At 37.5% G+C, this 15,347-nt stretch overlaps 2 protein-coding genes across 2 annotated transcripts; one reads left to right on the top strand and one right to left on the bottom strand.

Annotated features, from left to right (window-relative positions):
* The first annotated feature begins 1,566 nt into the window (after window positions 1-1,566).
* Window positions 1,567-6,760, top strand: LOC137088986 (heterogeneous nuclear ribonucleoprotein C). Its single transcript, XM_067452401.1, has 9 exons — window positions 1,567-1,722; window positions 2,718-2,845; window positions 3,115-3,380; window positions 3,469-3,541; window positions 3,642-3,704; window positions 3,814-3,983; window positions 4,882-4,995; window positions 5,665-5,798; window positions 5,940-6,760. The coding sequence occupies exons 2-9, from the start codon at window positions 2,841-2,843 to the stop codon at window positions 6,045-6,047; spliced, it is 933 nt and encodes a 310-aa protein (XP_067308502.1). The 5' UTR covers window positions 1,567-1,722; window positions 2,718-2,840; the 3' UTR covers window positions 6,048-6,760.
* A 180-nt stretch (window positions 6,761-6,940) lies between these two features.
* Window positions 6,941-8,314, bottom strand: c1ql4l (complement component 1, q subcomponent-like 4 like). Its single transcript, XM_067452402.1, has 4 exons — window positions 8,045-8,314; window positions 7,859-7,921; window positions 7,641-7,772; window positions 6,941-7,524 (listed from the first exon to the last, which is right to left on the bottom strand). Exons 1-4 carry the CDS (start codon window positions 8,211-8,213, stop codon window positions 7,247-7,249), a joined length of 642 nt encoding a protein of 213 aa, XP_067308503.1. The 5' UTR covers window positions 8,214-8,314; the 3' UTR covers window positions 6,941-7,246.
* Between the last annotated feature and the right edge of the window lie 7,033 nt (window positions 8,315-15,347).

Below are 15,347 nucleotides of genomic sequence, written 5' to 3' on the forward strand. Positions count from 1 at the left end.
CAGTTTTGAAAGTGTTTAACCCAGGCCATGTGTAGCACTATGCACAGTTTTGGATGTTTCCAATAGATTCCAGAAATTCTGGAAAACAGATTTTTGTCTGTATCTCATATGCATGTATTCAAATGGATCTGAATGAAAGAATATTACATTTTTAATCAGTGTTTAACCAAAATTAGTGTTTTTTTATTTGGTTATAAATTCATTTTTTGAAAGTGTATATATCAGGCCCTGTGTGCTCTTGCACCCCAGTTTTGGTTGTTTCCAACATATGTCAGTAAATAAGGGAAAAATTATTTAATGACACTGGGATATTGCATTTACTATATGGGTATGGGCTAGGCCGGTAGCAAGGGTATAAAAAATTAAAATATTCCTCCCTTCAGATCCATTTGAATAAATCTTGGATACACCATAATACGGACAAAATTCTTGTTTTCTGTATTTTCTGGAATCTAGTGAGAACAGCCAAAATTGTCCGCAGGCGTGTTAGAGTTACACACTTTCAAAATTGAATTTATTCCCAAAAAAATCAAAAAATGCCAACATGTACTTACATATCACTTTTAGCATTGGTTTATGTAGCTTCAAAGGGTTTCCTTTAAAATGACACCAAAATTGTTTATTTAGGCCACTGTATGTAGAACACATACAGTGTTCTCACTGTATGAGAAGCTTTTTAATTTAGGTAGGCCAAATCCAGGTAGAAATCCCCAAAGATGGTCCCAGAGCATAAGGTGGCCTCTACCTGGGTTAAGAAGCCTCCCCTGGATAAACTCTTACAGAATGTATAAATTACTTTTGATATAATTCTCATTGATATTTATATCATTTTAAGTGCCATGAATGTAAAAATACTAAATCAAATATTCTAATTTAAATGTATATAACCATATTTATTAGGCTACAGTATAAAAAAATATGCTACTGCAGCCTTCTGTGCCATTTCTGGCAGCATCTACAACACTGTATACACACAGAGGAAGAAAGTGATGATAATGGGTTTTACAGACCTGCTACTGTCGAGTTATAATTATTTGTATAGCGCTTTTCACAATACACAGTCTTTAGGCCATATAAAGAACTTTACAATGAATATTTCTCAAGCCAAATGGCGACCTTGGAGTAGAAAAAAACTTGTGTAAGATGTTAGATATTGAAAAGGCCTCATATTCCTTTCAACCATTTAATGTCCACAAGATTTAACACACTAAATCATGGCATTCAATTCAGGGCATTCATAATAATTCATAGGAATACATAAATTAAAATAAAAACTGAAATTTAAGGTGATAATAAATAAGCAATGGCCATAGTTCCCCCAATAGAGTAGTAGACTGTAAATATGTGTGTGTGTGTGTGTGTGTGTGTGTGTGTGTGTGAAGGGCGCGCGACTCGAAAGGTCAATATCTGTTTTTCAAAATACAAGCCTTTAATAATTTGGAGCAACTGCGACATACAATCACGCTCCACCACCGTAAACCAAATAAAGCGCCCCTTGATATATTATGAACACTACTCAGGTAAGCGTTTAGTCGTCAGGGGGTTTAGACGAGAATAAGGGCTTTTAAAAAAAATGAATAAAACGAATGACTTTTCACTTGAAAAATATGCGGCCAGCTTTATGTCGTAGCAGATTGACTGCTCTCGGCGAATTCACAGTTGCCTTTTTGCAGGCAGTGTAAGATTATCAATACATCTTAAATAACACATTTTAAACTTTTGGTGAGTAGCTTTTGTATTTTATTTTTTGAATGAGCAATGACCTGTGCATATTTTTCGTGCATTTACAGAAATATCAGTTATACCGCCGGTCTATGGCTGTTGAGGCCCTGTAAAGCAGAGCGGATTGTCCTCTTTGTCTAGCTTCGAGGATGTTCTATTACATTTCGTTTTTAAAATATGGCACGTAAGTTTGGGTGGGTTGTGTACAGTCATGGTGCTTTGCATCAACGATTTCTATGAAAATAAACCAAATCGCGTGCGTACTGTTAAATGTGAATATTCAAATTCGATTGTTTTGTTCCACGCGATATCGCGACCACAATGAATGAATGAATGAGCGGAGGCATTCATACAGTGCTTTACTATGTTCTACAATACACACAAAGCGCTTTACAATCCTATTAGGGGTCTCTCCTCAACCACCGCCTGTGTGCAGCATCCACTTGGATGATGCGACGGCAGCCACAGTGCGCTCACCACCACACTTTAGCTACAATAGTACTGGAGGAGAGAGTGTGAGAGAGAAGCGCTTACGTTACAGCACCGCAGCTCTGTGGTCACGTTGGGTAGTTCATGTCAAAATTAACGATTTTACCGATGTTTTAGCATCGCGGGACTCTGTTGCATTTCTTTTAATGATGAAACCACATTGCTAGATTTGGTTGTTTAAACAGATGTTTTGTTTACATGTTATCCATTCCTTTTTTATTAATTATTCCTTTGATTTCCAGTGATGGTCGCCACTGATGACCATAATATTTGTATACTGAATTCTGCCCAGACAGCAACATTGTGTCTTCCCACGTCTGGTATGTGTGAAATCCACATGTACCAGATGTGGCCCGTATCTGGGCTTGCACTTTGTTGCTGTCTAGGCTTTCTTATGTATATGTAAATACTACCACTAGATCTATTTAACACAGAATTTCAAATGTATTGACTAAAACAAAACTAACTATGTCCAGATGTAATGAGGTGTGTTTTTGTTCTCTTAGTGTAACTGTTAGAAGCCAAGTACTGCTCACTGGTTGGGTGCTGGATTTGTTTTTTTGACTGAGATCAATCTGCACTTTGGGCTGCTCACACTGACAGACAGACAACTGCCCTGCGGTGACACCATGGAGTGAGTCGCAGTCATCAACAGTTTCTTTCCATGTTAAATATCACATGGTTTATTATGTGTATTCATTTTTGAGGAATAGTATTGTCCTCTATGGGTTTATAATCTAAACAGACCACCCACAATTTAGCAAATATACATACCTCAGCAAGTAGCAGAAAAAATACGGTACTAGATGTTATATAAGTAGGATAGGCTCACAATGTTGTTGGCTTTTTCCTTTGGAAATGTACTAACATGTTATATTCTTATGTCACCTTTCACTGCCCTAGTCGTCCTCCCAGTGCTAGTCAGCTGATTGCCAGCAATGTCACAAATAAGACAGACCAGCGGTCGCTGAACTCAAGGGTTTTCATTGGAAATCTAAACACTATGCTGGTTACGAAAGCAGATGTTGAAGCCATTTTTAGCAAATACGGCAAGATTGTTGGCTGCTCTGTGCATAAGGGCTACGCCTTTGTCCAGTACGTCAATGAGAGGACCGCACGATCGGCTGTAGCAGGAGAGGATGGACGGATGATTGTCGGACAGGTGCTTGGTGAGGACATAAAAGATGTACTATTTTGTTGTTTTATCTTATTATATTGTTCTCTTTTAATTTAACTATTGCCTTGTCTTTTAATCAGATATTAACTTGGCAGGAGAGCCCAAACCTCACAGGTCAAAAACATCAAAGCGATCAGCTGGAGATATGTATAGGTGAACAATCCATTTGTTCTTATTTATATATTCACCCATTTTGTTGTTTTATTCCAATAAGACAATTGTTGTTGATGTTGAAATCTCTATTTTTCTAAAGTCTCTCCAGCGGTAGTTCAGGTTTTGAGCTTGATTATGATTTCCAGAGAGAATACTTTGACAGGTAAGACCTGCAGATAATTATTGATGTGTTGTACACACATGTTGAACAGTTTGCCAGTGGGTAATGTGTGCACTTTTTGTTGAAACCTCAATCTCTTTGTGCTGTACAGAATGTATTCATACCCTTCCCGTGTGCCCCCACCACCACCACCTCCTTTGTCACGGGCTGTGATCCCTTCCAAACGTCCACGGGTCAGTATGAGTGGGGGTACTAGCCGCCGCACCAAGTCCAGTTTCTCAACTGCTTCTAAGAGTAGCCAGCGGACATCCTCTCGAGCCCGTTAGTACCTTTTCTTTATTTTGTTTCTTTTAAAGGGGTAGTTCACCCCCCCAAAAAATTATTCTGTCAGTAATTACTCACCCTCATGTGTTTCCAAACCTGTAAGACATCTACAGAACATATCTTAAGGTATTTTTAACAAAATCTGAAAGCTTTCTGTCCCTTCATTGACAGCTTCAAAAAGTTCATAAAAAATATAAATTGAGTGGAAATAAAAAAATTCTGAAGAGACATATTGCTTCATATGATGGAACAGATTGAATTCAGGCTTTTATTCATACATAAACATTCATCGACGCACACATCAGTTATGATAAATGGAGCTCATGTTTGCTTGGTGTGGGGAACCAATGAGGTTCATTATTGTATTATGCAGCACATTTGAGCTTCCACAAGAACTAATCAGGTTTGTTGTCACGTGTCTAGCTGTTTATGTTTACTGATCAATGTTTATATGTGAATAAAAGCCTACATTTAATATTTTAAACATATAAAGCGATTGTGTCTCTTCAGAAAATTTGAACTAAACCGCTCAATTCATATTGATTACTTCTATGATCCCTTTATTATTATTATTATTATTTTTTATGCATCAAAGGGGTAGATGTTAGTGAAGCGTACTGAACTGGTTCATATTTTAGTAAAAATATCTTCATTTGTGTTCTGAAGGTGAACAAAAGTCTTACAGGACTTACAAAACAAGGGGGAGTCAATTATGACAGAATTTTCATTTTTGGGTGAACTATCCTCTTAATCTACCAGTGACATATTTTGTCTGGAAGCTGATGTTAACATTGCATTTTCTGTCTTTTTTGCCTTATTCTACTCATTTTACATTTTTGACCTTTGCTTGGCTTGTCAGTTTGTACATGCATTCAGGGAATTCTTTTTCTTTCAGTAAAAGCAGATGACCTCCAAACAATTAAGAAAGAGCTTTCTCAAATCAAACACAAGGTTGACTATCTGCTGGAGAGTCTGGACAGGATGGAGAAAGACCACAGCAAGAAATCTGGTAATGGTGTTTACTGTTTCTGCTGCAGGCCCAGGGTCACCATACATGGTCTTAAAATAGGCCCAGACAATGATCAATAATCCATAGTATTTTTTTAATATTTTTTTTTTTAAATATATTTGAAAATTATATTTATTCCTGTGATGCAAAGCTGAATTTTTAGCAGCCATTACTTCGGTATTAAATGTCGTATGGTTTTTCAGAAATCATTCTAATATGATGGTTTATTGCTCAAGAGATTTTCTTATCATTATTGATGTTTAACATATTTGTAATGCTTAAAAGGGATAGTTCAGCCAAAAATGAAAATTTGATGTTTATCTGCTTACCCTCAGGGCATCCAAGATGTAGGTGTGTTTGTTTCTTCAGTATAACACTATCCCTTTTAATGTTTTTGAAGAAACTATACTTTTTTTCAGGATTAGAAAGTTCACAACATCTATTTATTTGGAGGAAAAAAAATATAAATGCACATACGTATGTGTGTATATGTATATGTGTATGTGTATATGTATATGTATATGTATATATATATATATATATATATATATATATATATATATATATATATATATATATATATATATAATATATATTATATTATATTAGTATGTAGGCCTATGCATAATATATATAAATATGTATATATTTATTTATTTTTTTCTTCAGAGGGGAAGAGTGTGAAGTCAGAAGTGGGGGAGGCCTCCTCCCTGCAGCATTCCAGCAAGAAAGACAGAGAGAGGGAAGAGCAAGAGATAAACGATTCTGAGGAGGAAAGAGATCTGTTGGAAGAAGAGGAGGAGGTATGTGAAAATTAATATATTTGCAAAATTATGAAGGTTAGGATTGTGTTATTTTGTGTGAGGACACTTTTTTTTTTTTTTTATGTTGTTTCCAACTATAGCGATACACTACACTTACGTTTTTGTTGTTGTTCCTCTCAGGTTAAAAGCCAGGGAGGCGAGAATGAAGAGGAGGAAGAAGAGGAAGAAGAGGGTGAGCATGTGGAAGGTGAAGATGATGGTGACAGCGTTAATGGCGATGACTCGTAGGCTGTTTTAAACCCCATGGATACCAGACACACTCAAAATTCAGCCCTTTCAGTTCTTTTGAAAGGTTGAAGCCAGTCTTGAAAAGATTTGTCTATAAATGCCTGCACTCTTATAATAACTGACACTACAATTACATCAGTTTCACTGATGTCAGTTTATTTTTACTGTAAGCATGACAACTTTTCAGGCTTCTGAGTTCCCTTAACCTCGAAGACAAACATTTGTTTTACAAAAAACATAAACTATGACATTCTCCAGTTATTCTTAATAATTCTGGGATTTTATTTTTCACCGTCAGAATATGTCCATTATGCATTCTCAGAGTGAAACTGTTCCCTGTTTGCCCTGTGTCTTTTATGGGAATTTTCTTTCTGTGATCAAAGGTAAAATCTGTATTTTTAAAGGCATAAACTTGAGTGGCTCTACAGAAAGCCAACAAGCTTCCATGAAACGTCCATGTTTGTATTTACCTGTCTTTTTTTATATTACCCTGTTTCAGAATAATTCTACAGGAAAGTTTCAATAAAATATTAAATTAATGTTTTGGAGGTTTTTTTCCCCCCCAGTTTGGCAACCATGATACTCATGCAGGCTTTTTAAAACGATGCTAACCTTGGCAAATATTTGATTATATGACAATACTGTCAGTGATTTTTAGGATAAGTAGAAAGGATTGTCTTTTATTTATATATATGTAATATGTCCACATATAATATATAAATTATATATAATCACTTCAATCATATTTGAACATATTGACACTTTGATGTGAAGTGATTCATATTTTACCATTTAACTGCACACTATGAGCCTTAAAAGTCTAATTTTGACTTTTTCATTGATTTTCATTTTTTTAACTATTTTTTACTAAGTAAATTAAGAATGCAAGTGAATCGTAATAAATTTTGTTTATTTAATTAAATATTCAGCATTTGATATGGAAAGTAGCCTACTACTCTCATTCTTAGATGGATCATGAGCTTAGCTCCTTTACGCTTCAGACTTAAAAACGACATGAAGAAGTCCAGAAATAAACACATCGTAACTAAGAAGCGTACACAATGTTCTCCCATTTTCTTGTTCCTATTTGCTCTAATTTACTCAGATATAATTCATTTACACAGGAACAATTAAGTTTCATAAAATTGCAGAATTGTTTTGCACCACATTCTTCACTGGATTTCTAAAAATGCAGGTCTTCACAAGGGGAAAATTAGAAAGCCACTGAAACTAGTGTAACTTGCTGGATCATCATAAACCCAGGTATTCTTCCAAAGTTGTGTGTAAATCTGATCACCGATCTCCAGTGTGAGAACAACACCATTGCTGCCGTTACCATTGCTAGAAGGCTTCCAGGCAAACACAGAGCACTGGGTTTCACCGTTCTTCAAGAGACTGACTGCCATTGTGATTCCACCATGACAATGAGCATAAAATCTGAAGTAATAGACTCCTTTTATTGGTGCTGTGAAAATACCTGCAAGAGATGTGTACGAAGTTGCTACAGAAAATGCCATCGTATGTGAACTGCTTTTAGAGCTGCTGCATGCCATAATGGTATTTGTGTAATAGTAATTTCTTTACAGTACTTACCAGTATTTGAATCATAGGCACTTCCAACATTACTAAAGACTTTTTTGTATTCCAGAATTTTCATAGCATCAACAGGCCCAGTTTTTCCTGTTCCAGATGCCAGAAGTCCAGCTGAGAAAGCAATCTTTTTGGCTGGAAATAAGTGAATAAACTGATGTCAAATGTGTAATTTAAAACATTTAACATGTCCATGGAAATAAAATGTGCCGTATACTTGCCTTCATTCTCTTTTTGGACAGTGTCAAGCTTATTTTGTGATTCTTGTACTAAGGTTTTCAAAGCTGTACGGAATACACATTGATATGATAAGGTTACAAGATTGCCAAACAATATAAGTTGTAATTTCCTTAAAAGAGGTCATAAATTGGTGTTTTACCACAATGTTCATTACAATTTCAACTTACCTTCATTCTCGCTCAATACTTTGGTCAGTACTTCTTCTAATTTTTGTATCCTTTCATCCATGGGTTTTATCTTCTCGAGCTCAGCAATGATGTCCATACTTGGTGTCAATACATCTTGTGCAATTGAGCTCTCAGCACAGAGCAGCAGTGCCAGCAGCAGTACAGCCATTGTCTAATTTCTTTTTCAGTCACTCAAAATACTCCTGCGATTATTCCAAAATTCAGCTTTGAATGGCAAATGCTGTTCTTCAATACTTTGAAGGCTATGGTTGCGAAAGTTTGTAAACATTTGTACTTTAGACTGATGTTGGGTGGGTTTTGTTTATTTCAGTAGTCCATTAGGGCGAATCAATGAATTGGGTACACTGAAAGTAGATTTTCATCACAATATTTTCATTAATGGATATTATGTGTGTGGTTGTGTAGTTCAGGAATACAGTCTATGTTATGGGGGGAAAACATCCCCACAAAGATGGTAATATTCAAAATCCTTGTCCATGAGAAAAACAACTTATAAACCATACTAAGTGATGTTTAAAAAAAAAAAATCAGTCATAGGGTGATCAGACGACCCGAAAAATTCAGGACAGTCCCGAAAGCTACGCTGTTGTCCCGAATCCCAAATCTGGCCCTAATTGTCCCAAGTGAAAGGGGTAAAGAGGCAGAGGTTGGTAGTTGCCGTCTCAGGAAACCCTGGACCTCTAGACGTAGTCCTTTTACTTCGGACACTAGTTCAGCCAATGTTTCGGTCATTTTAGAATAAGCAATATCTTGAAAGGAAAAGCAGTTTGAAAAAAAAGGCACAGTATGTCAACAACTGCTATGATAGCCTACACAACATTAAAATCTTTCATAATGTGTTGCTGGTTAATTGATTTTTTTTAAATTAAAGTACAACATACATCTATTTACAAAATATCACATTGTATTAACTTTAAGATGCTTTAAGATATACATTTAACAAATTCCTTTAAATTTTAACATCACTTGCCTTTAATTATCTGCCTTGAACCAGGAGATTCCATTTTCTGAACTATAATGAAAAAATATATAGGCTATATTAGAAAAATGAATAAGAATATTCATAGAAAAAATTGCCGGACATTTCTTCTTAACATATGTGTGGGAACCTGGGAAATGATGTGGCAAAAAAAAGTATTTTTCACACAATTTACTTATCTGTACACTGCTGTTTTCTCTGTCCTTGGCTAAATGAATCTCATTGTCATGCAAGGGCCCTGTTCATGCTGGACAGACATTTTAATTGCATTTTGTGCCTGTTAAGAGGCACAAATAATAATAATAATAATTAATTACATTTATATAGCGCTTTTTCTAGACGGATCCATTAAAGGGGGGGTGAAATGCTGTTTCATGCATACTGAGCTTTTTACACTGTTAAAGACTTGGATTCCCATCCTAAACATAGACAAAGTTTCAAACTGTGGATTTCCACGGTCACTGCTGTCACAGGACTTCACCAAATCATACCAAAGAAGTGTGTTTTTGACAGAGCGGTCCCAGCGATAAAGGTTCGGTCCTTGGAACCAGCCGGTGAGTAGATCAACTTCAAATGTCTCTGCTATTGGCTACCGTCGCATGAGTAAACATCAGTAAACGGCACGATCGCGTGCTTCGTCATTCAAATGCGCTAACGGTTACTCCATTGTTGTTCTGTATAACGTTACACTATTCTGACTCTGACGTGCCAAACCGTTTTGCTTGCTACCTCTAAGGTCTAACGTTAGTCACATACAATAGTCCATAAACCAAATCATGTCCTCATAAACTGCGCGTAAAGACACACAAAGGCCCCTAAATACAGTACATACCACAGAGACGGACATCCTGATGTTGCTGTTTCTCCTGTTCAATTTATTTCAGCCACACGATACGCCTCCAGGCGCTCGTTTTTTTCCGGAAAGACTCGGTACAGCCCATATTTCTTTTATAAATATGATAAAACTAAAGACTTTTCAGAGATATGAAGGATGCAATACTACTCTATAGGTACTCAAGATTGACATGAGATTGACTGAAACTGAGTGTTTCACCCCCCCTTTAACAAAGACACCCTTTACGTTTATGCCCCCATAACTGCCATTTTAGCTGAGTGGGGCCTCTGGGCATTAACTGTAATAGCTCCGTATTGCAAGCACCATTCCAGTTCGTTTTTTTTCTATAGACTGAACTCACAAAGATATAACGATCAAGATAAACTTAAAAATTCCCTGGAGTTGTCCTTTAAGGTCGGCTGTTGCATTGAACAGATAAATAGCAATTAGATATGTAGTAGATATATGTAGAGTTAATTGTAAAGCTTTTTCTTTTGTAAAGGGTCATTTAATTGTGGTTGTTAGCTGGAATTTATTTTCAAGGGAGCACCGTCTGTTAATGGTAACGTAGTTGGCAGTGGCGGCTACTGGTCTGTCAGAGAGGGGAAGCTCATTTTCGGCCAATTGTCTTATTTATTTAAAAGTAAATTCTGCCCTACGTTCCTTTTCAAGAAAATGGTCTTTTACCCTGTGAATGAATGAACGATCTAAAAAAATATTAAACTCTGTAAAACTGAAACAAGGAATGTGGTGTATAATTGTGTGAAATGTATGATGAAAATCAAGCAATTTCGCCAAGCAAATATCAAAGAAACAGGTTGCAGCAGTTTTTATTTCGACTGAACTTGAGAAATCCGCGATGGGACTGAGAGCGAATAGCTTCAGTGATTCCTTATAGTACAGAATCGCTGTCAGTCAAAAGGAGATGCAGACCCTCCAATCATCACGCAGAAGCTCAGCGTCCGGGCCAGCCCACTCCCCATTCACTCCCAGAGACGCTGAGCGTCCGTGGGCGGGACATAATCGCAGCGTTTATCCAATGACCGTCTAGTTTCGAAGCGCTGAAAAAAACCGTTCAAAGCAGCCCCATTGAAGTCAATGGACGCTGGGCTTCAATAGGGAAATGCACTGTGACGCTGCGGGAATGTATGAGAAGGAAATCGAGTCAGTAACTGATTCTGAACGAACTCGTCTTTGAGATGAACGTTTTCTAACGCATTTTTAGTCAATACAATGTTAATATAATAGTACATATTTGACCATTAATTTTGTGACATTATAAGGGAAGCCGAGCTTCCCTTGCAGTCTTAAAGAAATCGCCACTGGTAGTTGGTAACATCTTAAGTCAGCTTGAGATCATGTCCACATAAAGCTACCCTGTGTGATATTTTCCACATCCAGTGAATAATAGTTTCTGTTCCTCTCAATTCTGATTTCATTGTAACTCCTACAGTGGCCAATTTAGTCCAATATTAACATGGTAATCCCCCTCTTCACATTCAACACGGTGCCATCGAGTGTTAAAACGCGAAAGGCGAAGCTTGAATTTATGGGTATGTCCCTCTTTGGCTCTTTTGTACTTTCAAGATGGAGGGGCAACATGGCGACCAGCATTCGAACCCCTCACCCGTATGTATTTTCAATGGCATATTATAAACTTACGAGAATACTTTATTACTTGAAAGAAGTAAATATACATTAATGCTCATTAATAGTGAGCACTTATATTTTTGAAAGAACTAAGTGTTTTTAGCTAAGAGTAAATTAAAAAAAAAAATGACACAGTGTAGCTTTAAAGTAGTAGTGATGGATGTTTTATGAGAAGGAGGATAAGCATATTTATCATCTTAGGAGCCGAGGCAATTTATTTTACTATAAGCAGGTAAATGGACTAAAACTATAGCACCAATTTGCTTAATTGTAAAGTAATAATAGGCATGTGACATGTAGGAGAGCTGACAGTTAGCACCCCGATTCACACAAATTCAAAAAATGATTGGTACATATTTGCAATATCCAAGGATAAATCGGGGGTGATGTAATCTTGTATATGGCAAATAAGCCTGTGTGTGTGTGTGTGTGTGTGTGTGTGTGTGTGTGTGTGTGTGTGTGTGTGTGTGTGTGTGTGTGTGTGTGTGTGTGTGTGTAATACTCAAAGAAAATATTAATTACATTTTGAATAAGAGCTCTATGCATATCAACATTCTTATCTGTATATCATATTATTTTTACCACTAGATGGAGCCATAATTGAAAAATATTACAGTTTTTCTCAATCGCTTTGGCTCAATTCTGGAATTAGACTTTATTTTCTCAAAACAATAAGTTCAGATCTCTGAACAATATGTTTCTTGTTCACATCAGATTAGATTTTGCATTTGTTTTTGCACGTGTGCAGAAGAGTAAGCACAATTGTCTACAATTTGCACAATGACTAAATGCACATGGCTTGTTTATCAAACTGATGAGTTGATTCTCTGTGAAACTGTCAAAGTCTTCACAACTTTTAAACATTCTTTCATCATGTTATCCATCACATGCAAAATGATAGCCTGACAAGCCAGACCCACATCAAGATGTTTGGTCTGGAAACTCCATAGACAGTAAAAGAAATGGACAGAGCTTTACCATAGACTTCAACGGCGGAAAGGGAGGTCGATTAAAGGCACTCACTTCCTGATGGCTGAGCGAACTGCGCAGACTCAGACTGAGCTTGAGGACGTAGATGTGACGTGAGCAACCTGTCTGACAGTTGTAGGTCTTCTAGTAGTTGTAGAAAAGTAAAATCTGTATCACGTTTTTTAAATGTTTTGTCCCGTTGCTTTTGGCTCACTATGGGCTTCTCCCCATTCTTCTCCCTTGACTTTATCAGACTTTATGTCTATACGTCCCCTTCCGACTGTCTCATAGACAGTAAAAGATTGCTTCTGAGCGTCTCCTCCTGTCTATACGGTAATTTCTCAACTGTGCGACGGAGTCGCGTTGGTTATGACGCAATCGTTAGCCTATTTTTACAAAAACAGCTTCAACGAGGCGATAGTGTAAGATACAAGGTAATGGAGCCTTTTATGCATTCTCATGTTTCTTTAGAAATAAACAATGGACAAATGGAGTCTTTAAACGCCTCAGATAAAGTTAATCACGGTCAAAGTGAATTAAAAAATGAATGGGAGTCAATGGGATGCTAACAGCAGGTGATGGCTTGGTTAGCAATGGCTGCCCCTATGGGTGGAACGCTTTCCGAGTGCTAGATTACCCCCTTGGGAAACTCACCATTGACAGGGCTCAATCTGAGGGGCGGGATAAACGGTTGTCTTTCAAACTCCCTCTGCACGCGATAGGATAGCGCTACAACCAACCAGAGCAATGAAGGTGAAACAGAGCTTGTTGATAGATTAAACATTCGCCGTATCCGGTCGGCAAAACTCCGAACACTTCTTTCCTTTTTAAGAATGACTTCAGTGCCGTTCTTTGTTCTTTTCTCAGATAAAAGCTCAACTCCAAGTCTTCCAGAGTCGCGGTCAAAGCTGATTCGAAAGACCGCCGTTCACCAGTTTCTGTGTTTTTTACTAGAAGCACGCAAACGCAACTCGGCCGTCGTCATTATGGCCCTGCCCACCAACTCTATACACGATGTGATTGGCCCGATTACAGCTCAGAAGTGTATTGAGAGTTGCTAGACGACACTCTCGGGCAGATTAGATTTGCTGCCGCTAGGGTGCGTCTAGATTTCTAAACTAGCAAAATGATCCATTCAGTGATCAAAATCTGTCAGACATGTTATATTCTACAAAGATTTGTTTGTTAAATTGCAACACACACACACACACACACACACACACACACACACGCACACACACACACACACACACACACACAAACACACACACACACACACACACACACACACACACACACACACACACACACACACACACACACACACACACACACACACACACACACACACACACACACACACACACACACACACACACACACACACACACACACACACACACACATTGTAGTGTTTCCATGTTTTATGGGGACTTTCCATAGGCATAATGGTTTTTATACTGTACAAACCGTCTTTTCTATCCCCCTACACTGCCCCTACCCCTAAACCTACCCATCACAGGAAACATTCTGCATTTTTACTTTCTCAAAAAAAAAAACTCTTTCTATGTGATTTATATGATGTTTTCCTCATGGGGACCTAAAAATGTCCCCACAAGGACAAGGATTTCGTATATTGCCATCTTTGTGGGGACATTTTGTCTCCCATAACATAGGGATTACACGCTCACACACATACACACATATTGGTCTATGTGGTTTACAGGGACTCTCCATAGGCCTAATGGTTTTTATACCGTACAAACCGTATTTTCTATCCCCATATACACTGCCCCTAAACCTACCCATCACAGGAAACATTCTGCATTTTTATTTTCTCAAAAAAACATAATTTAGTATGTTTTTAAAGCTATTTGAAATATGAGGACATTTGAAATGTCCTAATAAACCACATTTATAGTGTAATACCAGTGTAATACCCATGTAGTTATACAAATTTGTGTCCTCATAAACCACATAAACAGGCACACACACACACATACACAATCCGCCGATCAGGCATAACACTGTGACCTGCCTAACAGTGTGTTGGTCCCCCTTTTGCTACCAAAACAGCCCTAAGATGCTTGATTTGATTGAGATAAGTGCTGTGTGATGTTATTTCTATAAAGGGTTCATCATTTTTTGGTCCAAAACTTGTATTGACAATGCAAGAGTCCAGCACTCTGTAAAGTCTCCTCCAGCACATCCCAAAGTGTTTTCAATGAATTTAAGTACTGGACTCAGAGGTGCCAATTCATGTATGCAAATGATTCTTCACGCTCCCTCCCAACCATTCTTTCACAGTTTGAATCTTGACATTGTCACCCTGGAATATGGCCATAATGTGTCTTCCTAGATGGTTGTTTAAGAAATAAAAAGCTACACACTCCATAAATTAGGGTTGAAAGAGCTGTTGCCAAACAGTTAATACAGGGTAATGTATTTCATAGCTGAATTAATTTATGATACATACAATTCATAATGCATACAATTCCCATCCCACATTTTTTTCTCAGTTAATATCATTTGGAAATACATCACATCAAAGAAGTAAAATAGGTTGCAAACAGGATTTCATATTGACTCCAAGTGTTCTGATGTCAACCAAACGGATTATGCTAAATGTGCTGATGCTTTCGACACAGTCAACACTGGATATGCAGTGACATCCAAGCACTCGTCTTTTACTTACGCCCCCCTTTTCATCACATCATCTCTCTCTCAAACACACTGCTTTGCTTCATCATTAACCACCAGCTGACCACTAAATAGGCATTGACTCCACAGGCCCCTGCATAAAGAGCCTGAAGGGAAAAGAACATGTAAGATCATGTTACATGATTTTT

Source organism: Pseudorasbora parva, chromosome 9, assembly GCF_024679245.1.
Source record: "Pseudorasbora parva isolate DD20220531a chromosome 9, ASM2467924v1, whole genome shotgun sequence".
NCBI classification, from domain to species: Eukaryota; Metazoa; Chordata; class Actinopteri; order Cypriniformes; family Gobionidae; genus Pseudorasbora; species Pseudorasbora parva.